The following is a 27,997-nucleotide window of genomic DNA, read 5'->3' on the forward strand; positions in this document are numbered from 1 at the left end:
GATGACCTGAACTCGACTCTGGTGCTCGAAAGGAACCATGTATTAATAAGCACGTTATCAAATTGTATTAACCATGTTATAACCATGTTATTGATCTCTACCCTAATCAGCCCACATGTGCATCAACAACAGTTGATTATGATTGTGCTATGTGTTTGTCCCACCTACCTACCTTAATAAGATGAATACACAAACTGCACAAGTCGCTCCGGGATAAATGACTAAAATGTCAACGTAAAAAAAGCAAACACTTGGAAGCTCAGTTGACTGAACTCATCTTTGAACTCTTCACATACTAAGTAAATTGATCAATAGGTTATTGAGGCCAGTGCCTGTCATTGGCTCACACAGAGTGTTTTCCTGGTAGTCTTAAACAAATCTACTGTGAAACAAAAGTATACACCTCACACACATGGTTATGGGCTTAAAAAAGAAGCAGACACCTGTACCATATCAGGTTTAGATTTAAAATGCATTCAATTTTGAGGTTTCATCCCAATATTACACTTTCTATATATCACAGAAGTCTCAAATATAACAAAAACGTTTGACATAAAAACACCGGATTTTCTGCAGGCATTTTAAAATAATGTTTATTAGATGAAATTAAGAAAAATATGAATAACATTCCACCCCTTGAGGCAACAAGGTAATTTGACTGCAGGAAAGGCTACTCACAAGCCACTGCCTTCCAGCATAGCATAGCTCAGATATGTCTCAGCATAGCTCAGCACAGCTTAGCTCAGATATGTCTCAGCATAGCTCAGCACAGCATAGCTCAGATATGTCTCAGCATTGCTCAGATATGTCTCAGCATAGCTCAGATATGTCTCAGCATAGCTCAGATACGTCTCAGCATAGCTCAGATACGGCTCAGCATAGCTCAGATACATCTCAGCATAGCTCAGATACGTCTCAGCATAGCTCAGATACGGCTCAGCATAGCTCAGCACAGCATAGCTCAGATACGGCTCAGCATAGCTCAGATACGTCTCAGCATAGCTCAGATACGGCTCAGCATAGCTCAGCACAGCATAGTTCAGATACGGCTCAGCATAGCTGAGCACAGCATAGCTCAGATACGGCTCAGCATAGCACAGATCATGAAAGCTGTGATCCCTTATCGATGTCACTTGTTAAATCCACTTCAATCAGTGTAGATGAAGGGAAGGAGACAGGTTAAGCAGGATTTTTAAGCCTTGAGACAATTGAGACATGGATTTTGTCTGTGTGCCATTTAGAGGGTGAATGATCCAGACAAAAGATTGAAGTGCCTATGAACAGGGTACGCTGCTGGGTTTTCCCCGCTCAACAGTTTCCCGTGTATCAAGAATGGTCCACCACCCAAAGAACATCCAGCCAACTTTACACAACTGTGGGAAGCATTAGAGTCAACATGGTCCAGCATACCTGTAGCCCAGCATCCCTGTGGAACACTTTCGACATCTTGTAGAGTCCATGCCCTGACGAACTTTAGACTGGGGGACTGCAAACTCAATATTAGAAGGTGTTCCTAATGTTTGGTATAGTCAGTTTATGTACAGGAAATGAAAAGAAAAATCCACAAATATGAAGTATCCTTTCCACTGAAACGGATTAAATAAATACATGGTAGCCTACACAGCAACAACCGAAGAGTTGATTTCTAAAATGCTATATCCACCAATATTTCACATTTGTGCTTTAATAACACCAGAAATGATTGCTAATGGCCTCCTTCATGTGTGTGTCAAATATTACTGTTCTCAGATTTTTTATTCATACATTTTAGATGTGCATAAATATGTTTTTTTGCTAAATCCTATATATATATATTTTTGCTGGAATGGAATGTTTGTATCCTATATATTTTACTGGGATATTTGGTTGTCGCTCTGGATAATGACAAAAATGGAAAATGGAAATGCTTTACATACAGATCTCATATTACTGTATTGAATTATTTATAGTATAAAATATATATATTGATGTCACAAATGTATGATTTGTACATTTCTTTATAAAATGTTTTGTTATTTGTTACATTTTACTGTGTAAAGCCAAGCTGTACCATTCATTTCTCTGAGAGTGAAGTGGATATACAGCATTTTGCAAACAAAAAACATGATTATTTGTCTCTCTGAAATGAAACCATCAAATTATAGATTTTAAACAAATACATGTCTGTCATTGAACAACCCCTTGCCATGAATAGACAGCGGAAAAACACACCAAGCTAATTTACCAACATTTCTGGAAATGGAAATAATGTTTTGAAGTGAAACTGTTCAAATGTAGGAGAGAATAATGTGTGGAGTGTGTTAACTTGACTGATGTGGGGGTGAGTTCTGTGTCCTGTGGTCCAGATCATCCCATTGAGGCACGTTTCCATGGAGACAATAGGAAGTAGCAGTAAGGTTCTTTGTCACCCTACATTCCTTCCATGGCTTTATGCTTTTGGGGAATTTTCCCCCTGGGAGAGGAGGGGTATTGATAACATAGTCTGTAGGACACCACAGACAAAACTTGCCTGAAGTGTTCATCACTGAGCTATTTTCACCAAAATTGCACATCTTAAATGATCAAATCAAATCAAATGTTATTTGTCACATGCGCCGAATACAACAGGTTTAAAGTGTTTACCTTACAGTGAAATGCTTACTTACAAGCTCTTAACCAACAATGCAGTTTTAAGAAAAATTCCACATAAAAATAAAATAAAGTAACAAATAATTAAACAGCTGTAAAATAACAATAGCGAGTCTGTAAACAGGGGGTACCGGTGCAGAGTCAATGTGCTGGGGCACCGATTAGTCTAGGTAATTGAGGTAATATTTGTGTAGGTAGAGTTATAGTGACTATGCATAGATAATAAACAGAGAATAGCAGCAGCAGCAAGGGGGGGGGGGGGGGGGGGCATCTGGGTAGCCATTTGATTAGATGTTCAGGAGTCTTATGGCTTGGGAGTAGAAGCTATTTAGAATCCTCTTGGACCTGGACTTGTCATTCTGGTACTGCTTGCCGTGCGGTAGCAGAGAGAACAGTCTATGACTAGGGTGGCTGGAGTCTTTGACAATTTTTAGGGCCTTCCTCTGATACCACCTGGTATAAAGGTCCTGGATGGCAGGTAGCTTGGCCCCAGTGATGTACTGGGCCATACACACACCCTCTGTAGTGCCTGAGGTTGGAGGCTGAGCAGTTGCCATACCAGGCAGTGATGCAACCAGTCAGGATGCTCTCAATGGTGCAGCTATGGAACCTTTTGAGGATCACCTAGGAACTTGAAGCTCTCAACCTGCTCCACTACAGCCCCATTGATGAGAATGGGGCCGTGCTTGGTCCTCCTTTTCCTGTAGTCCACAGTCATCTCCTTTGTCTTGATCAGGTTGAGCGAGAGGTTGTTGTCCTTGCACCACATGGCCAGGTCTCTGACCAGGTCTCTGAAACTTAATGATAGCGTTGGAGTCGTGCCTGGCCGTGCAGTTATGATTGAACAGGGACTACAGGAGAGGACTGAGCACGCACCCCTGAGGGGCCCCCGTGTTGAGAATTAGCGTGGCGGATGTGTTGTTACCTACCCTTACCACCTGAGGGCAGCCCATCAGGAAGTCCAGGATCTAGATGCAAAGGGAGGTGTTTAGTCCCAGGGTCCTTAGCTTATTAATGAGCTTTGAGGGCACTATGGTGTTGAATGCTGAGCTGTAGTCAATGAATAGCATTCTCACATAGGTGTTCATTTTGTCCAGGTTGGAAAGGGCAGTGTGGAGTGCAATAGAGATTGCATCATCTTTGGATCTGTTGGGGCAATATGCACATTGGAGTGGGTCTAGGGTTTCTGGGATAATGGTGTTGATGTGAGCCATGACCAGCCTTTCAAATCATTTCATGGCTACAGACGTGAGTGCTACGTGTCGGTAGTCATTTAGACAGGTTACCTTAGTGTTCTTGGGCACAGGGACTATAGTGGTCTGCTTGAAACATGTTGTTATTACAGACTCAAACAGGGAGAGGTTGAAAATGTCAGTGAAGACACTTGCCAGTTGGTCAGCGCGTGCTCAGAGTACACGTCCTGGCACAGATAAATGACTACTCTTCCTGGGATCCAAAAAGGAAACGAAACAATAAATGAAATACGAATTATAATAATTATAATATACACTATCAGTCAAAAGTTTGGACATTCCAGTGTTTTTCTTTATTTTTACTACTGTCTACATTGTAGAATAATGATTAAGACATCAAAACTATGAAATAACACATATGGAATCATGTAGTAACCAAAAAAGTGTTAAACAAAACCAAAATATAAGTTATATTTGAGATTCTTCAAAGTAGCCACCCTTTCCCATAGGCGTTCTCAGGGTTAGGGGAGGATTTGGCTGGAGTAGGCCATCATTGTAAAATACAAATTTGAAGGTTGATTTGTGGAATTTATTTCCTTCTTAATAATGCATTTGAGCCAATCAGTTGTGTCGTGACAAGGTAGAGGTGATATACAGAAGATAGCCATATTTGGTAAAAGACCAAGTCCATATTATGGCAAGAACAGCTCAAATAAGCAAAGAGAAACAACAGTTCATCATTAATTTAAGACATGAAGGACAGTCAACGCGGAAAATGTCAAGAACTTTGAACGTTTCTTCAAGTGAAGTTTCAGAAACCATCAAACACTATGATGAAACTGGCTCTCATGAGGTCCGCCACAGAAACCATCAAACACTATGATGAAACTGGCTCTCATGAGGACCTCCACAGAAACCATCAAACACTATGATGAAACTGGCTCTCATGAGGACCTCCACAGAAACCATCAAACACTATGATGAAACTGGCTCTCATGAGGACCGCCACAGAAACCATCAATCACTATGATGAAACTGGCTCTCATGAGGACCGCCACAGAAACCATCAAACACTATGATGAAACTGGCTCTCATGAGGACCGCCACAGAAACCATCAAACACTATGATGAAACTGGCTCTCATGAGGACCGCCACAGAAACCATCAAACACTATGATGAAACTGGCTCTCATGAGGACCGCCACAGAAACCATCAAACACTACGATGAAACTGACTCTCATGAGGACCTCCACAGAAACCATCAAACACTATGATGAAACTGGCTCTCATGAGGACCGCCACAGAAACCATCAAACACTATGATGAAACTGGCTCTCATGAGGACCACCACAGAAACCATCAAACACTATGATGAAACTGGCTCTCGAGGTCCGCCACAGAAACCATCAAACACTATGATGAAAGTGGCTCTCATGAGGTCCGCCACAGAAACCATCAAACACTATGATGAAACTGGCTCTCATGAGGTCTGCCACAGAAACCATCAAACACTATGATGAAAGTGGCTCTCATGACGTCCGCCACAGAAACCATCAAACACTACGATGAAACTGGCTCTCATGAGGACCGCCACAGAAACCATCAAACACTATGATGAAACTGGCTCTCATGAGGTCCGCCACAGAAACCATCAATCACTATGATGAAACTGGCTCTCATGAGGACCGCCACAGAAACCATCAAACACTATGATGAAACTGGCTCTCATGAGGACCACCACAGAAACCATCAAACACTATGATGAAACTGGCTCTCATGAGGACCGCCACAGAAACCATCAAACACTATGATGAAACTGTCTCTCATGAGGACCGCCACAGAAACCATCAAACACTATGATGAAACTGTCTCTCATGAGGACCGCCACAGAAACCATCAAACACTACGATGAAACTGGTTCTCATGAGGACCGCCACAGAAACCATCAAACACTATGATGAAACTGGCTCTCATGAGGTCCGCCACAGAAAAGGAAGACCCAGAGTTACCTCTGCTGCAGAGAATAAGTTCATTAGAGTCACCAGCCTCAGAAATTGCAGCCCAAATAAATGCTTCACAGAGTTCAAGTAACAGACGCATCTCAACATCAACTTTTCAGGTCTTCATGGTCGAATTGCTGCAAAGAAACCACTACTAATCGACACCAATAGGAAAAAGAGACTTGCTTGGGCCAAGAAACACGAGCAATGGACATTAGACAGTTGGAAATCTGTCCTTTGGTTCCAACCACCGTGTTTTTGTGAGACGCAGAGTAGGTGAACGGATGATATCTGTGTGTGTGGTTCCCACCATAAAGCATGGAGGAGGAGGTGTGATGGTGTGGGGGTGCTTTGCTGATGACACTGTCTTTGTTTTATTTAGAATTCAAGGCACACTTAACCAGCATGGCTACCACAGCATTATGCAGCGATTAGCCATCCCATCTGGTTCGCGCTTAGTGGTTATATAATTTGTTTTTCAACAGGACAATGACCCAACACACCTCCAGGCTGTGTAAGGGCTATTTGACAAAGAAGGAGAGTGACAGACTGCTGCATCAGATGATCTGGCCTCCACAGTCATCTGACCTCAACCCAATTGAGATGGTTTGGGATGAGTTGGACTGCAGAGTGAAAGAAAAGCAGCCAACAAGTGTTCATCATATGTGAGAACTCCTTAAAGACTGTTGGAAAAGAATTCCAGGTGAAGCTGGTTGAGAGAATGCCAAGAGTGTGCAAAGGGTGACTACTTTGAAGAGTCGAAAAAACGACATGATTCCGTATGTGTTATTTCATAGTGTTGATGTCTTCACTATTATTTTACAATGTAGAAAATAGTAAAAATAAAGAAAAAACGTTGAATAATTATGTGTGTACAAACTGTTGTCTGGTACTGTTTGTCCCTCTTTGCCGCACATGACCACACAACTGGGCAGTATTCCAGGTGTGACAAAACTAGGGCTGTAGGACCTGTCTCATTGACTGAGATGTCAAGAAAGCCTTATCAAGGCCAGACCTCTTCCATTTTAGCAATAATTGAGTCAAAATGTTTTGACCATGACAGCTTGCTTGCTATCTAGTGCCCAGCTGTTTAGTCACCTCAACTTGCTCAATTGGCCAAATGATTCAATAATAAATATATAATTTAGCTTTGAGCGAGTGATTTGTCCCAAAAACGATGCTTTTAGTTTTTGGGACAAAAGAAACTAGTAGGGTATGCCTTGCATTAATTGAACGTGACGTGGGTATTCATACGGTTTGGAAACTGACCCTCTGTGTGTTTGTCCTGGTGTGTGGTCACCCTCTAGTGGTGGTAATAAGTTACTACATCCAAGTGTCTCCTGAATCTGTCACTGGCAAAAAAACACTTGGGGGAGAAATGGATGACATCTGAGGAAGAGGCGAATAATATATTAGTATTATCTATTATAATGTATCACCTTTGATTGCAAACAGTATTGAATGACAAAGTGCTTTGCATAGTTTGGGCGGTACCTACCATGTGACAAATAGAACACTAAGAATAAAGGAATTCCCAGTTACGAAGGGAGAGGGTACACAAAAGTTTTTAATGAGTAAATCAAATCAAATGTTTTATTTAACCATTATTTAACTAGGCAAGTTAAGAACAATTTATAATTTACTTTAAACCTTCGTCTCTCCCGAGCCTGTACGGGAGTTGTAGCGATTGAGACAAGATAGTAGCTACTAAACAATTGGATACCACGAAATTGGGGAGAAAAAGGGGTAAATAAAAAATAAATAAAAAAATACAAATATATATATATATATATATATATAAAATACATATTTAAAAAAAATAAAGAATAATGAATTTTAAAAAATACAACAAAACACACATCATGACAAGAGAGACACTACAACACTACATAAAGAGAGACCTAAAACGACTACATAGCATGGCAGCAACACATGGAAACACAGCATGGTATCATGTGACCAATGGTATTTGTTACATGCACCGAATACGGTGAAAATAATTGACAAGCTCATTCCCAACGATTCTGCGTTAAATAAAAAAATGTTTAAACACATGAGAACTAAAACACACACGAATTAAGTTATATACCGTGTGAACTTCTACCATATCATTGTGCAGGGATACGTGGTGACTGAGGTAGATACAGAATGTACAAGTAGGCAGGGGTAATGGGTCTATACCGTGGGTGCACTGTATGTGTACATGTGTGGTAATGTCCGCTGGGCTCAGACGTCAGTTCAACGTCAAAGCAATTCAGAAATTGTAAAACAAAGCAATTTGATTTTGTGGGCATTCTCAATCATGCAATTTCCAATACACAATGTAATAATATATTTCCCAGTACTGTCAAAGCTGAAGTTGAACCACGTTCATTTGCCAAACGTTGTCGAACGTTGCAGATAGAAATTCCATGAATAGAGCCTACACATGATTCCTAGTTCTTTTTGTCAGAAAGCATTTGAATGATTCTACATAATACATTTCTATCTGAAAGTTCCAACGCGTTGTGTCCTGCTGAACTCGTCCCTGTTTTCTCCTGGACGATATTCCCGCGGAATCTCGCGGTAATGACCGGGTTGACCCTGCCCTATGTCTCGCGCACTCGCAGCTCCATGCTCGGTATATAAAGGAGGACAACGGCGGGTGAAGGACGGCTGGGAAGGCAGAGTCCGTGTTTGTAAATAAGACCGTTAAAATCTGTGTTTTATTTACAAAAGTTATGCCGGCTATTTTTAAGTGTCGTGCCCAGTTGTTTTAGATCGTTTTTTAATTTATTTTTTTGCTGTTATTCCTCGCTTGATTTGTGTGGTTTTACACTACGCGTAATGGCGAGCTCGGCTAACTCGAATCAAGTGGTAAGGATCATTGTCCGAGGGTAGTCAGTAAGAACTGATGATGGCAAACTGCTAGCTGCCAGGAAAAGGTTGGCATTTTGAGTGGAAGCATATTAAAAGGGACTTTAGGGAGTGTTGTTGGCAAACAGTGGATGTTCTCCTTAATAAAAATGATAGCCATAAGTACAACAATCGGCCATTTTAACCCCTTTTCGAAACCATTTGAATCCTCTGCATTTTTCCTGAATACAGCTGGTGAATGGCGTTGCTCATCTGGGCTAATCTAAACCAGAAGACAAGTCTTTGGTTAAATTAACGACATAGCTAGCTAAATAGTAGAATGTGATTTGAGCCTTTTTTTATTTGCAATGTAGACTGATTTGCAATCTTGGCTGCCAGTTAACTAGCATGCATCAGCCTACATTACCTGGTGCGTTTCGAGGAATGTGTTTCCTAGTTTAGAAATGGGTCTAGTGTTAATACCTAACGAGTAAGATTTGCGTTGGGGTATTGTTCCTCCAATTCAATGAGAGCTAATAGTTTGCCTCGACGTAAGGTTACAGTTGGAAGCACCTTCTCATCCAATGCGGATGTTAAATTCCAATTTTATCACAATTCAACTGTCAGCAAGAAAGTATTGCTTGATCATTTCAAATCATGTTCAATGCCTCAGCCCACGAACAAGGCTGCTAACGTCAGCAAGCCGTCCCAAGCCAAATGTCCTCTTTCCTATTAAACATTTCTTTCGCTGGCCCCCATCTCTAAAATTACATTAACTCACTAAAATAACACAATCTAGATACCAGCAATTCAATTTACATCCATTTGAATAGCCATTCCGAGCACCAGGCAATGGTCGCTGACCCCCGCTCGGTAAAAACCGCGTCCATGTCTCCTTTCTACGGTTGTGACCCTCCTCCTTTCCGCATCTCGGTTTTATACCGCCATATTGGCTCTCTAATATAGACTGGCCGGGATGGGAAGGCGCTTCTCGACGCCACGTCACCGGCTCTACATATAAACATCAGAGCTTTTTATAGTAGGGAGGGAGACTGAGGTCCACCACAACGGACACCGACGAATAAGGACACTGACCTCTGTCCATGCGACCATTTTAGTTTGGGGCAATAATGGTCGATTGAAATGTTAGTGTATTTTGTGCATGGCCGATTGAGTTTAACTAGCTACAACTGATCAGTGTCTTTCGGTTGTTTACGTTTTGAGTATACCATGAATGCCGATTGATTGCGGAACGATTGATGTATGGTGTGAAAGCTCCCGTATGCACGTTTGCGGGCTGGTCTTTCGATGATCTGTTAGCTAGGTGCTGCCAATGCCATGGCTATCATGAAACATCAGCGTTAAATAGATCTATGTGTCCCAGGGATGGGTAACTGGCGGGCGGCCCAATAAAACATTCACATGAATCAGTCAGGGTCTCAACTTACTGTTGAGTTAGAATTAACAAGATGCAATTTTGAAATGTTGGTTGTGCATCAGCAGTCACTCAATCATCCCAAATTAGATCGGACAATTAGTCTAGCGTCCAGGTATCTAAACGTGTAGTAAGCATGGTCGAATTACCAACTGGGGTGGGGCCCATTGATCATCAGTTGTCATATTAAAAACTGCAAACATTTGCCTCCATCCTATGGAAAAATGTGTATAATTGCAGGAAATTAAGCTGTACAACTGCACATTTTATCTCTGCCCCATGGCATGAAATGAGTTATAAAATAGCTAAATCTCTCTGCCCCATGGCATGAAATTAGTTATAAAATAGCTAAATCTCTCTGCCCCATGGCATGAAATGAGTTATAAAATAGCTAAATCTCTCTGCCCCATGGCATGAAATGAGTTATAAAATAGCTAAATCTCTCTGCCCCATGGCATGAAATGAGTTATAAAATAGCTAAATCTCTCTGCCCCATGGCATGAAATGAGTTATAAAATAGCTAAATCTCTCTGCCCCATGGCATGAAATGAGTTATAAAATAGCTCAATCTCTCTGCCCCATGGCATGAAATGAGTTATAAAATAGCTAAATCTCTCTGCCCCATGGCATGAAATGAGTTATAAAATAGCTAAATCTCTCTGCCCCATGGCATGAAATGAGTTATAAAATAGCTAAATCTCTCTGCCCCATGGCATGAAATGAGTTATAAAATAGCTAAATCTCTCTGCCCCATTGTAAAACGTATTGAATTGCAGCAGACTTGCTTTAGGACGGCAGCATTTTCTCTACTCCCCTTGGCTAAATGTGCAGAATTGCAGGAAAATCACTTTAAAACGTTTATTTTTGCTGTCACCGGGGGGGCTGAAATGTTTTACTTGCATCATTTAATCGTTTCTAACTGATTTAACATAGTTAAGAATGGCACATTTATTCTGTTGCAGTCTTGGGCTTTCTGAATTAAGTTTGTTTTGAATATGTTATGGTAGGCAGTTTGAATACGTGCGACTGAAGTTCAAAGGTAGTCAAGCTCAAAATGTACATTTAAAAAAATTAAAAAATATTGGATCATTTGTTAGCCATCATTCTTTACCGTGGTACATTTCAGTTGTCACCATGTGAAATAAATATACTTAAGCAATAATGCAGTTAACGTTAAATAATGCAGCACCCAGCTAACATTAGGCAATTGATACATATAATACATACATAATTGATGGTATATTATGGCCAATATACCACGGCTAAGGGCTGTTTTTACGCACGAGTGCGTGGATGCAGCCATTAGCGGTGGTATATTGGCAATATACTACAAACCCCCTGAGGTGCCTTACTGCTGCTATAAACTGGTCACCAAGGTGAGTAGAACAGTGAAAGTACATCACATGATGAACAGTTCTTGTGCTGACATTGCTTCCAGAGGCAATTTTGGAACTTGGTATTGAGTGTTGCAACCGAGGACATACCATTTTTACGCGCTTCAGCACTCAGCGGTCCCATTCTGTGAGCTTGTGTGGCCTACCAGTTTGTGGCTGAGTCGTTGTTGCTCCTAGACGTTTCCACTTCACAAAAACAGCACTTCCAGTTGACCGTAGCACCTCTAGCAGGGCAGAAATTTGACAAACTGACTTGTTAGAAAGGTTGCATCCTATGACGGTGCCACATTGAAAGTCACTGAGCTCTTCAGTAAGGCCATTCTACTGCCAATGTTTGTCTATGGAGATTGCATGGTTGTGTGCTCGATTGTATGCACCTGTCCGCAACGGGTGTGGATGAAATAGCCAAATCCACTCATTTGAAGGGATGTCCACATACTTTTGTAAACAGTGCATTCAGAAAGTATTCAGACCCCTTCCCTTTTTCCACATTTTGTTACATTACAGCCTTATTCTAAAATGAATTACATTGTTTTTCCCCCTCATCAATCTACACAATACCCCTGTAATGACAAAGCAAAAATAGGTAAAAATAAATAAATCACATTTACATAAGTATTCAGACCCTTTACTCAGTACTTTGTTGAAGAACCTTTGGCAGTGATTACAGCCTCAAGCCTTCTTGGGTATGACACTACAAGCTTGGCACACCTGTATTTGGGGAGTTTCTCCCATTCTTCTCTGCAGATCCTCTCCAGCTCTGTCAGGTTGGATGGGGAGTGTCGCTGCATAGCTATTTTCAGGTCTCTCCAGAGATGTCTGATTGGGTTCAAGTCCGGGCTCTGGCTGGGCCACTCAAGAACATTCAGAGTCTTGTCCTTAAGCCACTCCTGCGTTGTCTTGGCTGTGTGCTTAGGGTCTTGACTTGTTGGAAGATTAACCTTCACCCCAGTCTGGGGTCCTGAGCGCTCTGGAGCAGGTTTTCATCAAGGATCTCTCTGTACTTTGCTCTGTTCATCTTTCCCTTGATGCTGACTAGTTTCCCAGTCCCTGCCTCTGAAAGACATCCCCACAGCATGATGCTGCCACCACCATGCTTCACCGTAGGGATGTTGCCAGGTTTCCTCCAGATGTGACGCTTGGCATTCAGGCCAAAGAGTTCAATCTTGGTTTCAATAGACCAGAGAATCTGGTTTCTTATGGTCTGAGAGTCTTTAGGTGCCTTTTGGCAAACTCCAAGTGGGCTGTCATGTGCCTTTTACTGAGGAGTGGCTCCGTCTGGCCACTCTACCATAAGGGCCTGATTGGTGGAGTGCTGCAGAGATAGTTGACCTTCTGGAAGGTTCTCCCATCTCCACAGAGGTACTCTGGAGCTCTGTCAGTGACCATTGGGTCCTTGGTCACCTTTAACCAAGGCTTTTCTCCCCCGATTGCTCAGTTTGGCTGGGCAGCCAGCTCTAGGAAGAGTCTTGGTGATTCCAAACTTCTTCCATTTAAGAGTGATGGCGGCCGCTGTGTTGTTGGGGACTGTCAATGCTGCAGAAATGTTTTGCTACCCTTCCCCAGATCTGTGCCTCGACACAATCCTGTCTCTGAGCTCTACGGACAATTCCTTCGACCTCATGGCTTGGTTTTTGCTCTGACATGCACTGTCAACTGTGGGACCTTTTATATTGACAGGTGTGTGCCTTTTCAAATCATGTCCAATCAATTGAATTTACCACAGGTGGACTCCAATCAAGTTGTAGAAACATCTACAACTTGATTGGATGCACCTGAGCTCAATTGCAAAGGGTGTGAATACTTATATAAATAAGATATTTCTGCACAAACATCTAAACTTATTTTCACTTAGGGTATTGTGTGTGGATATATTTTTTATTTAATCGGTTTTAAAATAAGGCTGTTACGTAAACATGTGGATAAAGTCAGAGGGTCTGAATACTTTCCAAATGCACTGTATATAGTGGATATTTTTTGTCATACCCGTGCATTCAGGGCTCAAACCACCCCATTTATAATATACATTAGAGCCCTTCTAACAGTACTCTGTATGTTTTCTCAGCCTAAACTGTACAGGTCTGTGATTGAAGATGTTATCAACGAGGTCCGGGAGCTCTTCCTGGATGAGGGGGTGGACGAGCAGGTCCTCATGGAACTCAAAACGGTACAGAACACAGAACTCTTCCTTCTAGTGACATTCCATTCTAGAATGTCGTTCTCTCTTGTCTGCGCTAGTGTTAGTTTCCCTTTTGTAGCTCTCATTTGATGTAGTTTCCACTGATAACCTCTCTGTCCCTGTAGTTTTGTAAAAAGTAGAATAGACAATACAAATGTCAAAATGGTGGTCAACAGTCTACCCTCCATTTTAAAGTTCCCTCTCCTCCCCTCTCCTTTAGCTGTGGGAGAACAAGCTAATGCAGAGTAAGGCAGTGGAGGGCTTCAACACAGAGGAGCAGGCTGCCCTCCAGGCAGCAGCCCAGCAGCAGGCACAACAGGCCCAGCAGGCCACCCAGCAAGCCCAGACACAGCAGGTCCTCCTGCCCCCGCAGCAGCAAGGTGAGTCCCAGGCATCGGCCCTGACACACCACCTTTGTTGTTCCCGGGAGACTACATTTGATGTGTTCGACAGGCAGTCCAATTATTTTATTTTTCACTCATTTGTATTTTGATCAATCACATCAGATCTTTTTCAGAGCTGATCTGATTGTTCAAAAGACCAGTGGGAAAATATTAGTGGGAAAAAGATCAGAATTGGGCTGCCTGTCTAAACGCAGCCATAATGGGCTGGTTTCCCAGACATAGATTAAGCCTAGTCCTAGCCCCCAAAAAATATATAATGTCTAATGGAGATTCTCAATTGATTATGCTTGTAATACTAGGATTTGTCTTAATCTGTGTCTAGAGGGGTATTTTACCAAGCAGTTTTGAGGAGTTAGCGAGGTAACTTTGGTCAACTCTGAGTTCAACTCGGGATAACCGTTCAAACAAAAGTGGCTCACCTTTTAAGCCAGGTACATTTCTATGGCAACGAATCCTTCAGAACTAACCTGCTCCGGGGCAGGCTAACTCACGGCTAACTCCACTTACCCTGAATGAAATGACTGAGCCACCGGTTGAGGACCGATGGAATCAGATTCCCTCCCTCTTGCAAAGATTGCGTCATCATCCCCTTCATTTGAGGAAGACGACTTTTAAATATTTTATTAATCAGATGTTTTTTTTTGTGTTTTAAAATAGTCACGTTAAAATATTCACGAGAAATGCCTTTTTGAGCTTCACACACAGCTTCACACAGTATGACTTAATCCAATTATTGATAATCATTGATAATCCCACCAAAGATGGCATTAACGATAGTTAATAACATAAAGAAGTGTACTTCTAAGAGTCTATATCGCCTGCTGGAATTTACAATATCATTTCAATGGACTCACCCATAGATTGATGTTTCAGCATTGTTTCAATGACGAGTATCAAATCAAATCCAAATCAAATGTATTTATATAGCCCTTCGTACATCAGCTGATATCTCAAAGTGCTGTACAGAAACCCAGCCTAAAACCCCAAACAGCAAGCAATGCAGGTGTAGAAGCACGGTGGCTAGGAAAAACTCCCTAGAAAGGCCAAAACCTAGGAAGAAACCTAGAGAGGAACCAGGCTATGTGGGGTGGGCCAGTCCTCTTCTGGCTGTGCCGGGTGGAGATTATAACAGAACATGGTCAAGATGTTCAAATGTTCATAAATGACCAGCATGGTCGAATAATAATAAGGCAGAACAGTTGAAACTGGAGCAGCAGCACAGTCAGGTGGACTGGGGACAGCAAGGAGTCATCATGTCAGGTATTCCTGGGGCATGGTCCTAGGGCTCAGGTCAGTTGAAACTGGAGCAGCAGCACGGCCAGGTGGACTGGGGACAGCAAGGAGTCATCATGTCAGGTATTCCTGGGGCATGGTCGTTCGACTAGCCATGTGCGACTTGCATGCACAGTTACAGCACAGTTACAAGCCTGCTAGAGTTGAGCGTCAGGCGGACGAGCGAAGTCCACCGTTATAGTACGGATGAAGCCTTTAACACCTCTAATTATCCTATTTCATCCCTACTGGGTCTACCTCCTGTGTATGAGAGTCTTTGGGCCATGAAAAGCGCTATACAAAAACCCACAGTTCCCTGAAACACCTACCTACACCCCTTTAAAGCCACCTACCTACACCCCTTTAAAGCCACCTACCTTAGCCCATTTAAAGCCACCTACCTTAGCCCATTTAAAGCCACCTACCGTAGCCCATTTAAAGCCACCTACCTTAGCCCATTTAAAGCCACCTACCTTAGCCCATTTAAAGCCACCTACCTTAGCCCATTTAAAGCCACCTACCTTAGCCCATTTAAAGCCACCTACCTTAACCCATTTAAAGCCACCTACCTTAGCCCATTTAAAGCCACCTACCTACCTTAGCCCATTTAAAGCCACCTACCTACCTTAGCCCATTTAAAGCCACCTACCTTAGCCCATTTAAAGCCACCTACCTTAGCCCAGTTAAAGCCACCTACCGTAGCCCATTTAAAGCCACCTACCTTAGCCCATTTAAAGCCACCTACCGTAGCCCATTTAAAGCCACCTACCTCAGCCCATTTAAAGCCACCTACCGTAGCCCATTTAAAGCCGCCTACCTTAGCCCATTTAAAGCCACCTACCGTAGCCCATTTAAAGCCACCTACCTACCTTAGCCCATTTAAAGCCACCTACCTACCTTAGCCCATGCCTGCTGGCTAACTCTGTCCACACTCTAATTTATAGGACCTTCTATAATACTTCCCATACTCACAATGTATTATATAACATGTTATGTCCATTAACCCAGGTACAACAGGTCCTTTAAGGTTGCCCAATGCAAAATCCATTTCAATAACTACTTAAAATGGCTATCGTATCTGCAAACTATATGATTGAACAATGAAGGCATTGAAAAGAGAATCCTTTCTCATTCACAGTGACGAGCTGGCAATCGACCCGGCCTACTGTCACCAGCGGTAATATTATAACATGATTATCACACACACACACACACACACACACACACAGTGACGAGCTGGCAATCGACCCGGCCTACTGTCACCAGCGGTAATATTATAACATGATTATTACACACACACACACACACACATACACACACACACCGCACACAGCACGCGCACGCACACACACACACACACACACAGTATTTATAAGGAACTGTATCATAAATGTATAATTACTGACAAAATGTAATAAATACTGAATACATTTGTATACTTTCTCTCCACAGCACCCCAGCAGCAAGTCATTGTGCAGGATCCTAAAATTCTGCAGCATATGAGTGCAACAGGGATGGTGAGTGGAGTAGTGGGTTTGTCTGTAGCTGGACCACAGGTATAGGACCAGAGTTTCCCACCATAGGACCCTTGAAGAATGAATTCAAATCAATTATAAAGACATTACTAGTGACAGTTTTTCATTGATGTCACATTTCAATGGCATCTGTAAAGTTATCCACGATGAAACCACTGCAGACAGATTCCCACCGGCTGACCTAATGCATGTGTCAATGATGAGAGCCTTACCATTATGAATGGCTTCCATTTGAACTCACTCCCATGGATTATAGAATAGCTGAGACACACAGACCCCTCTACACACACACACACACTGACCCCTGTCCACACACACACTCACATACAGTGTAAACATGAGAGCTGGCCCTGAGCATGATTGACCAGGCCAGCTGGAGGACAGATGGAAGAGAGAGAGGAGGAGAGGCCACGCAGGAAATAGTTTACTGAGAGCTAAGGATTTCAGACTAGATTACAGAGCAGATAAACCTTGAAGAGCTTTGCACTCGTCTGTTCCCTCACCCCCTCCTCTCTGTCTCTCTCTCTTTCTCTCTCTATGTCTCTCTCTCTTTCTCTCTCTGTGTCTCTCTCTCTTTCTCTCTCTGTGTCTCTATTTCTCTCTGTGTGTCTTTCTCTCTCTGTGTCTCTCTCTCTCTCTCACACTGTGTTTTTTTCAGACTAAATAGGAAGTTGTCTCTAGTTTATTCCCAGTTTCCTCTCCAACCTCTCCCCCACCCACCATCTGGTGTTGTCTTCTCAACTGACACCTGTCTTCTGCGCACAGAATATAAGATTATTATAGCAAATTGCTAGGTTACATTTGACAAGCTTCTCCAGGCATTTAAATCTGAGGAGACTCCATCTGAAACAACCTGTCTGTCTGTCTGTCTGTCTGTCTGTCTGTCTGTCTGTCTGTCTGTCTGTCTGTCTGTCTGTCTGTCTGTCTGTCTGTCTGTCTGTCTGTCTGTCTTGTCTGTCTGTCTGTCTGTCTGTCTGTCTGTCTGTCTGAGTTCATGAGTGACTAGGGGTACTCATCTCTCCTGTTATTTGTGTGTGTGTGTGAGTTCATGAGTGACTAGGGGTACTCATCTCTCCTGTTATTTGTGTGTGTGTGTGAGTTCATGAGTGACTAGGGGTACTCATCTCTCCTGTTATTTGTGTGTGTGTGTGAGAGTTCATGAGTGACCAGGGGTACTCATCTCTCCTGTTATTTGCCTGGTTTGTGATGTGTTTTCTCTGACTGACCTCTAGAGTGCAGCAACCACAGCAGCAACCTTGGCCTTACCAACAGGAATCGGTCCCTACCAACAACTCATCACTAGCCAAGGTATAGCGTTTAACATCCCACCAGCTCCAGTCTTGATAATATATTACAACAGTACATATTGATTGATTATAAAATGCAGAAAGATTACCTCACCAAATACCAATTTGTTTTGTTTTTTGTCCTGCCCCTGAATTTCTTCTGTCCTTCCCGGGTGATGCACATCAGGCGGCAATTTGCCCCAGACTATATATCTTAAAACAGTGGACGGTGTGTACAACTTATACTCCCCGCAACATTTAGGAATGACAAACAATTTTTCAGACTTGTTAATATACTTGTTTCTCAACATTCAAAATGTTCTTGATCTGGTCATGGTTTCGCTACTCTGGGTCTTCGGTTTAGCCTCACGAGGTTGGGTCTGGGTCTTGGGGGCTCTGGTCTCCATCTCTCTCCTCTGATCTCGGGTCAGATCCTGAACATACTCTTCATAGCTCTAAAACGGCACCTCTACCCTGTCCCTGACCCCAGGTCAGATCCTCCAGGTGCTGCGTGCGGCTAACGGGACCCAGTACATTATCCAGCCTCAGCAGCAGATGGTCCTTCAGCAGCAGGTCCTTCCTCAGATGCAGCCTGGCGGTGGGCAGGCCCCCGTTATACAGCAGGTACGCCCCATCACACAGGTAGGTCCTATCACTGTCCTCCCAGTGTGTGTGTGTGTGTGTAAAAGTTTGAGCTGCCTGGTACAGGTGGAGGCCTCCTGGTGCAGGTGGAGGCTCCCTGGAGTTAGACCCCCTGGTGCAGGTATAGGTCTCCTGATGCAGGTGGAGGCCTCCTGATACAGGTATAGGCTCCCTGGAGTTAGACCCCCTGGTGCAGGTATAGGTCTCCTGATGCAGGTGGAGGCCTCCTGATACAGGTATAGGCTCCCTGGAGCTAGGCTTCCTGGTGCAGGTATAGGCCTCCTGGTGCAGGTATAGGCCTCCTGGTGCAGGTATAGGCCTCCTGGTGCAGGTATAGGGCCCCTGGTGCAGGTATACACCCCCTGGTGCAGGTATAGACCCCCTGGTGCAGGTATAGGCCTCCTGAGGTAGAGGCCTCCTGGTGCAGGTGGAGGCTCCCTGGAGTTAGACCCCCTGGTGCAGGTATAGGTCTCCTGATGCAGCTGGAGGCCTCCTGATACAGGTATAGGCTCCCTGGAGCTAGACCTCCTGGTGCAGGTATAGACCCCCTGGTGCAGGTATAGACCCCCTTGTGCAGGTATAGTCCCCCTGTTGGAGGTATAGGCCTCCTGATGCATATAAAGACAGTGCAGGTATAGGCCTCCTGAGGTAGAGGCCTCCTGGTGCAGGTGGAGGCTCCCTGGAGTTAGACCCCCTGGTGCAGGTATAGGTCTCCTGATGCAGCTGGAGGCCTCCTGATACAGGTATAGGCTCCCTGGAGCTAGACCTCCTGGTGCAGGTATAGACCCCCTAGTGCAGGTATAGACCCCCTTGTGCAGGTATAGTCCCCCTGTTGGAGGTATAGGCCTCCTGATGCATATAAAGACAGTGCAGGTATAGGCCTCCTGAGGTAGAGGCCTCCTGGTGCAGGTGGAGGCTCCCTGGAGTTAGACCCCCTGGTGCAGGTATAGGTCTCCTGATGCAGATGCAGCTAGAGGCCTCCTGATACAGGTATAGGCTCCCTGGAGCTAGACCCCCTGGTGCAGGTATAGGCCTCCTGGTGCAGGTATAGACCCCCTGGTGCAGGTATAGGCCTCCTGGTCTAGGTATAGGCCTCCTGGTCTAGGTATAGGCCTCCTGGTGCAGGTATAGGCCTCCTGGTACAGGTATAGGCCTCTTGATGCAGGTATAGACCCCCTGGAGCAGGTATAGGCTCCCTGGAGTTAGACCCCTGGTGCAGGTACTCACAGTTAAACAACAACATGCAGTTAATAGTATTTTCTGAGGCCACTTGCTCACTAACCACGTCCAGAACCCTTGGTCCTGTGTCAGAGCTGTGGTAGATCTGAGTTGGGGTTCATTCAGTTTTCAATTTAACAAGTGCCATTGAAAACTGAATGGTGGATTCAAATGGTCATTACTGTGTGGGGTGTAATGCCATGTTGCTGTACTCCTCCCCCTCAGGTACTGGCTCCTCTCCAGGGAGGACTCCCCCAGGTGCTGGCTCCTCTACAGGGAGGCCTCCCCCAGCAGACAGGAGTCATCATCCAGCCTCAACAGGTCATCCTCACTGGGAACAAGGTCCAGCAGAATGCACAGGTCAGACCTTACTCACTAGTCACTACACACAGCGTACTATACAGTGTTTATTTTGATAAAATATGCTTTAGTATAGCTATATTCAATATATTTTTACATTCAGCTCTTGACAAGCTATAGATATGCAGATTCCAAAAGGGAATTTTTGATGTTATTGTACAGACGATCATGATTACTCTGCTGAGCACCCCATCCCACATTCAACCATCTCTCACTAACCCACCCTTCTCAACCTATCCCTTTCTTCAGGTAATGCAGATGACAGGCCAGCCCGGTCAGGTGCAGCAGATCCAGCAGCAGGTTCAACAGGTCCAGGGCGGAGCTGCACCAGGAGGCCCACAGCAACAGCAGCAGATCCAGAAGCAGGTCCAACAAGTTCAACAGGTCCAGGGCGGAGCTGCACCAGGAGGCCCACAGCAACAGCAGCAGATCCAGCAGCAGGTCCAACAAGTACAACAGGTCCAGGGCGGAGCTGCACCAGGAGTCCCACAACAACAGCAGCAGCAGCCTCCTATGATGCTGCAGGTGGACGGAGCGGGGGACACGTCCTCAGAGGAAGAAGATGAGGAGGAAGAGTATGACGAGGAGGAAGATGAAGAAAAGGAAAAAGATGGCGAGGACGGCCAGGTGGAGGAGGTGAGTAGGACTCTCAATGAGACGAGAGAAAGACGCCAACGTTTCTGAAACCTTTTACCGTAGAATGTTTGTATGAATCTTTTAACCTCATCTGTAAACCGAGGACAGTTTAATTTGATCTTGATCTCATGACATCACCAGCCAAGTCTATATTATCCCGACAAATAGTTGTGCTAGCGTAACAGTATAACTTTAGACCGTTCCCTCGCCCATACCCGGGCTCGAACCAGGGACCCTCTGCACACATCAACAACAGTCACCCACGAAGCATCGTTACCCATCGCTCCACAAAAGCCGCGGCCCTTGCAGAGCAAGGGGAACCACTACTTCAAGGTCTCAGAGCAAGTGACGTCACCGATTGAAACGCTATTTAGCGCGCACCGCTAACTAAGCTAGCCGTTTCACATCCGTTACACTAGCGTAGTTTAGCTTTACATAACAATTATTACATGCATCTATTAATAAGGTTGGCTACACTTCCAAGATTACAAGCTGGTTACAAGCTACATGGCCAAAAGTATGTGGACACCCCTTCAAATTAGTGGATTCGGCTATTTCAGCCACACCCGTTGGTGACCGGTGTATAAAATTGAACACACAGCCATGCAATCTCCATAGACCAACATTGACAGTAGAATGGCCTTACTGAAGAGCTCAGTGACTTTTAACGTGGCGCCGTCATAGGATGCAACCTTTCCAACAAGTTTGTCAAATTTCTGCCCTGCTAGAGCTGCCCTGGTCTGTAAGTGCTGTTATTGTGAAGTGGAAACGTCTAGGAGTAACAACGGCTCAGCCGTGAAGTGGTAGGCCACACAAGCTCATAGAACGGGACGGCCGAGTTCTGAAGCGTGTAGCGCGTAAAAATCGTCTGTTCTCGGTTGCAACATTCACTACCGAGTTCCAAATGGCCTCTGGAAGCAACGTCAGCACAAGAACTGTTGTCGGGAGCTTCCTGAAATGGGTTTCCTTGGCCGAGCAGCCGTAGACAAGCCTAACAACAACATGCACAATGCCAAGCGTGGGCTGGAATGGTGTAAAGCTCACCGCCATTGGACTCTGGAGCTGTGGAAACACTTGCTCTGGAGTGATGAATCACGTTTCACCATCTGGCTGTCCGACAGATGAATCTGGGTTTGGTGGATGCCAGGAGAACACAACCTGCCCCAGTGCATAGTTGCCAACTGTAGTTTAGTGGAGGAGGAATAGTGGTCTGGGGCTGTTTTTAATGGTTCGGGCCGCTGAGTTCCTTAACGCTACAGCGTACAATTACATTCTAGACGATCTTGTGCTTCCAACTTTGTGCCAGCAGTTTGGAGAAGGCCCTTTCCTGTTTCAGCATGGCAATGCCCCCCGTGCACAAAGCGAGATGCATACAGAAAGAACTTGACTGGCCTGCACAGAGCCCTGACCTCAACCCCATCAAACACCTTTGGGATGAATTGGAACTCTTGACTGTGAGTCAGGACTAATCACCCAACATCAGTTCCCAACCTCACTAATGTCTTCGTGGCTGAATGGAACAAGTCCCTGCAGCAATGTTCCAACATCTAGGGGAAAGCCTTCCCAGAAGAGTGGAGGCTGTTGTAGCAAGGGGGGGACCAACTGCATATTAATGCCCATGATATTGGAAAGAGATGTTCAAGGAGCAGTCCACATACTAGTGTACATGGGATGTTTCTCGGGCGATCTGATGAGAATCTGAGGAAGCTATGTAACTTGTAACTTGTCACTCTTAACTTAAAAGTGCGTCTCGGCTGATGATGATAATAAATAAAAATATGAATAATAATTATTAATAGTAGTAGTAGAGGGGCTAAATGAATATAGGGGAAACACTGGATTGAGAGTGAAGGGATAGATACATTATTAACCGTCTCTCACTCTCTCTCAGGAGCCTCTGAATAGTGAAGATGATGTGAGTGACGAGGAGGACCAAGAACTGTTTGATACAGAGAATGTGGTGGTGTGCCAGTACGACAAGGTAAGATATCTCCGGATTACCTTATTGTGTGTGTGACCCCAGACTTCCTGTAAAGGAGAAACCACAGTGAGGAAACCCCAGACTTCCTGTAAAGGAGAAACCACAGTGAGGAAACCCCAGACTTCCTGTAAAGGAGAAACCACAGTGAGGAAACCCCAGACTTCGTGTGTGTGTGTTTAGTGAATGTGTGACTGGTATCCCCATCTGCTCCCCTCCTAACCTCCACACTGACACTGTCCCATTGGTTCCTTTCCTTAGAGCCACAGAAGTACACACACACACTGTAGTGAGAGAGATAACCCAGTCTGCTGCCCTCGCCTACATTCCTAATGCCCATTGGCTCCCCCTCAGATACACAGAAGTACACACACACACTGTAGTTAGAGAGATAACCCAGTCTGCTGCCCTCGCCCACATTCTTAATGCCCATTGGCTCCCCCTCAGATACACAGAAGTACACACATACACTGTAGTGAGAGAGATAACCCAGTCTGCTGCCCTCGCCCACATTCCTAATGCCCATTGGCTCCCCCTCAGATACACAGAAGTACACACACACACTGTAGTTAGAGAGATAACCCAGTCTGCTGCCCTCGCCCACATTCCTAATGCCCATTGGCTCCCCCTCAGATACACAGAAGTACACACACACACTGTAGTGAGAGAGATAACCCAGTCTGCTGCCCTCGCCCACATTCCTAATGCCCATTGGCTCCCCCTCAGATACACAGAAGTACACACACACACTGTAGTGAGAGAGATAACCCAGTCTGCTGCCCTCGCCCACATTCCTAATGCCCATTGGCTCCCCCTCAGATACACAGAAGTACACACACACACTGTAGTGAGAGAGATAACCCAGTCTGCTGCCCTCGCCCACATTCCTAATGCCCATTGGCTCCCCCTCAGATACACAGAAGTAAGAACAAATGGAAGTTCCACCTGAAGGATGGGATCATGAACCTGAACGGCCGAGACTACGTCTTCTCCAAAGCAATCGGGGACGCAGAGTGGTAAAACACACAGCACAAAGAATGCGTCCCAAATAGCACTCTAGTACCTATATAGTGCACTACATAGGGAATAGGGTGCCAATACATAGGGAATAGGGTGCCATTTGGAACACAGAAAAAGGAACACACAACAACAACAAAAACACCACGAAGGAACTCTGGAACTTTCTGTCAAGTTTGAGAAAGAGACTCATCAATAACTATGACCCAGGGAATCATATTTCAGCCAGAGGACCTGGGATGGGCTGGTTTGGGAAGGAAATAAACGTAACACACCACCCAAAACTGTGATACTGACTGATGCACATCTGTATGAATGGTATATCTGTATTAACACCCAATACCCGTCAAGCCTCCCAAGACAAGACACTGAGGATTCCATGCAGCACGGCCGAGGGATCGAAGGAGAAATCTTCTTAGTTTCTTTGTTTGACTGAATTCACCTCCATTTTGACCTGACTGTTTTCTCCCACTTCTAGTGGACCAGATATAACCACTGACTTGAGTTGACCCACCCTAAACACTTTATGCCAATAGGTTTGAATCCAGGTCAAAGGTCAGATAAAATATCCAGTGATTGGACAGGGAGTCTTTCGATTCCAGTTGTGTGCCTAGTGATTGGCTAGGAAACACGTCAATCAATCCCAGTTTTTTTCAGTGACTGGGCACCACACAGTGAAGTTGACACCAGTGTATTGAGTTGAGATGGCTGTTTGAAAAAGGTTGACGTTATTACCTTCATCTGCTTGTAGATCTGGGTCCATGTCACTGATATGATATTCCTGCCACATGTTCTGATGGTCCATACTAAAAGTGCCCTCCTGTTTATCTAGTTGATAGTGATAGCCACTGTGTTCAGCAGTCCAGCTCCCCTCCTGTTTATCTAGTTGATAGTGATATCCACTGTGTTCAGCAGTCCAGCTCCCCTCCTGTTTATCTAGTTGATAGTGATGGCCACTGTGTTCAGCAGTCCAGCTCCCCTCCTGTTTATCTAGTTGATAGTGATAGCCACTGTGTTCAGCAGTCCAGCTCCCCTCCTGTTTATCTAGTTGATAGTGATATCCACTGTGTTCAGCAGTCCAGCTCCCCTCCTGTTTATCTAGTTGATAGTGATGGCCACTGTGTTCAGCAGTCCAGCTCCCCTCCTGTTTATCTAGTTGATAGTGATAGCCACTGTGTTCAGCAGTCCAGCTCCCCTCCTGTTTATCTAGTTGATAGTGATAGCCACTGTGTTCAGCAGTCCAGCTCCCCTCCTGTTTATCTAGTTGATAGTGATAGCCACTGTGTTCAGCAGTCCAGCTCCCCTCCTGTTTATCTAGTTGATAGTGATAGCCACTGTGTTCAGCAGTCCAGCTCCCCTCCTGTTTATCTAGTTGATAGTGATAGCCACTGTGTTCAGCAGTCCAGCTCCCCTCCTGTTTATCTAGTTGATAGTGATATCCACTGTGCTCAGCAGTCCAGCTCCCCTCCTGTTTATCTAGTTGATAGTGATATCCACTGTGTTCAGCAGTCCAGCTCCCCTCCTGTTTATCTAGTTGATAGTGATGGCCACTGTGTTCAGCAGTCCAGCTCCCCTCCTGTTTATCTAGTTGATAGTGATATCCACTGTGTTCAGCAGTCCAGCTCCCCTCCTGTTTATCTAGTTGATAGTGATATCCACTGTGTTCAGCAGTCCAGCTCCCCTCCTGTTTATCTAGTTGATAGTGATAGCCACTGTGCTCAGCAGTCCAGCTCCCCTCCTGTCTCTGTTTTAATATTGTTTTATCATGATGAAGAACGAACACTAAAGGCAAAAGGATGTTTTTATTTTCTCTTGAGAGTGCCGAGTCTATATGTCTCTGATTTCAATCTGTCTGCTTCATGCCCTAATCCTGAATCATCCTATTGTTGACCTTCACCTTTGTAAAGAATCTACCAATGAATGGACAGTAACAATTATTGTAAAAACGTCTTCAAAACGCTTATCTGAGAGTTTTACTATTTTGTGGATCCGGTCTTCTGATTCAGTACCCGGTCAGTACAGCCAGTGGGAGATTTGCACTGTCAGTGTCAATGTATCGATCAGTACAGCCAGTGGGAGATTTGCACTGTCAGTGTATCGTTCAGTGGAATTTATCCACAGACACAACATGCCCAATCCTTCTGGCTTATTATTTGAGTGTTACTCGTTTGAGGTCTTGTCTGAGTTCACTGATTGATCTTGTCATCAGTTGAATGTTGTTGGAATGGTCACCCACATTCTCTTTCTGACGTTACAGTACAAATGGATCAGATTTTTATGATTCATTACGTTTCTTTTTTTGTAGATGTTTTTGTTGTATTTATTCCTGAAAGCTCAGGCCATGTTCTATTTCTGAGAGTAAAAAGAAGACAGGAAGCCGCACCAAACTGTGCTCTTATGACCGTAACCATGTGTTGCTTTTCTCCCTATGTTTTTCTGTTTGCTGGACTAGGCTCCATCATGCGCTGTGCTCCGCGTCATGACTGCTGTGTGTATGTGTAGCTCTGTCTGTCTGTCTGTCGTGCACTTTTAATCATGATGATGATTTTATAAAAGTCCTCTTCACGCCAGGTTCAACTGGGGGGAAACTTGGCGTGTGTTCTCTGCAGTTTTTACAAATAATTTAACAGTACCCTTTGCATATTTTTTTTCTCTGAAAAAAGTCAGTTTTCAGCTTTTCTTAGTGTCTTTCATTCTGTTTGGGTTTAGTGTATTTACACATGGCTGTGCAGTCTGACACAATGGCCCAACTCCCGACTAAAATGAAGTCATTCTGTTGATGAACCCATAACGGAACATTTCAGAGTATGTTCTGGGTCTAGAACAGAGTGGCTTCTCGTTCTAGAACAGAGTGGCGTCTAGTTCTAGAACAGAGTAGATTCTAGTTCTAGAACAGAGTAGATTCTAGTTCTAGAACAGAGTAGGTTCTAGTTCTAGAACAGAGTAGGTTCTGGGTCTAGAACTCAGTAGCTTCTAGTTCTAGAACAGAGTATGTCCTGGGTCTAGAACAGAGTGGCGCCTAGTTCTAGAACAGAGTGGCGCCTAGTTCTAGAACAGAGTGGCGCCTAGTTCTAGAACAGGTTGGTGTCTAGTTCTGGAACTCTTGGCTTAGACATACAGTAGCATATGACATAAGCCAGAGCCACTTTTCTGCTCAAGTGGTTTTGGAATAAATGGCTCCTGCTCAAGTGGTTTTGGCCATATATTCCAAAATTATTTTATTTAATTCCATGTGTTCCAATTCCCTGATGTTTTATTTTTTGTTTAACCTTTATTTAACTAGGCAAGTCAGTTAAGAACAAAGTCTTATTTTCAATGACGGCCTTGGAACAGTGGGTTAACTGCCTGTTCAGGGGCAGAACGACAGATTTGTACCTTGTCAGCTCGGGGACTTGAACTTGCAACCTTTCGGTTACTAGTCCAACGCTCGAACCACTAGGCTACCCTGCCGTCCCGTCATATCATACACGTGCCTTTTGGATTTTAATTTGGCTTGCAGCTATCCAAATATATAACGATAAAATAAGCATTTCAAAAGAGGATGTCTCTGGAAAGTCTTTTTTCATGTACCATGAGTTTCAACTGCTGTTCAAATAACTGTATGTGAGGGAAATGTATTGTTTGTTTTATAAATCATACTGTTGTTTTTTTTATATTTTAAATCAAAAGATCTTTGTAAATGACCATAACTTGGAAGGCTGTGCTTTGAATACAACTAATTAGAGAAAGTAGTATTTTATTGAACAGATCCATTGAGTTTTTTGCCTTTGCTAAAAAATGTATTAAAGTAATATGAGAACTGGTTTGTGTATGGCATTCGTTACTGGGATAGTATAATCGGGACATTTCAGGGGTAGAAGTTTTAAGAATTCCTGATTTTCTTACTTCAGAAAATAAAATAATGAAGGTGAAAGGTATTTTACACACTTCCTGTCGTTTTCAGATTTCAGATCTGAAATGTTTTACATCTGAAAATATGATCAG

The 27,997-nt window shown here is 44.1% G+C and overlaps 1 protein-coding gene across 8 annotated transcripts; it reads left to right on the forward strand.

Annotated features, from left to right (window-relative positions):
- Positions 1 to 8,368: 8,368 nt before the first annotated feature.
- LOC110522563 (transcription initiation factor IIA subunit 1) lies at positions 8,369 to 27,815 on the forward strand. Of its 8 annotated transcripts, none has more exons than XM_036976196.2 (12): positions 8,369 to 8,678; positions 13,552 to 13,653; positions 13,886 to 14,045; positions 16,480 to 16,518; positions 16,794 to 16,858; positions 18,109 to 18,184; positions 18,350 to 18,391; positions 18,653 to 18,804; positions 20,248 to 20,382; positions 20,632 to 21,018; positions 22,910 to 22,999; positions 23,909 to 27,815. In XM_036976196.2, the coding sequence occupies exons 1-12, from the start codon at positions 8,649 to 8,651 to the stop codon at positions 24,014 to 24,016; spliced, it is 1,386 nt and encodes a 461-aa protein (XP_036832091.2). In that variant the 5' UTR covers positions 8,369 to 8,648; the 3' UTR covers positions 24,017 to 27,815. The 8 variants fall into 8 exon arrangements, with proteins under 8 accessions (XP_036832091.2, XP_036832092.2, XP_036832094.2 ...); XM_036976197.2 differs by having other exon boundaries at positions 18,653 to 18,786; XM_036976199.2 differs by lacking the exon at positions 18,350 to 18,391.
- The last annotated feature ends 182 nt before the right edge of the window (positions 27,816 to 27,997 follow it).

Source organism: Oncorhynchus mykiss, chromosome 4 (genome assembly GCF_057628025.1).
Source record: "Oncorhynchus mykiss isolate SJ-2025 chromosome 4, ASM5762802v1, whole genome shotgun sequence".
NCBI lineage: Eukaryota > Metazoa > Chordata > Actinopteri > Salmoniformes > Salmonidae > Oncorhynchus > Oncorhynchus mykiss.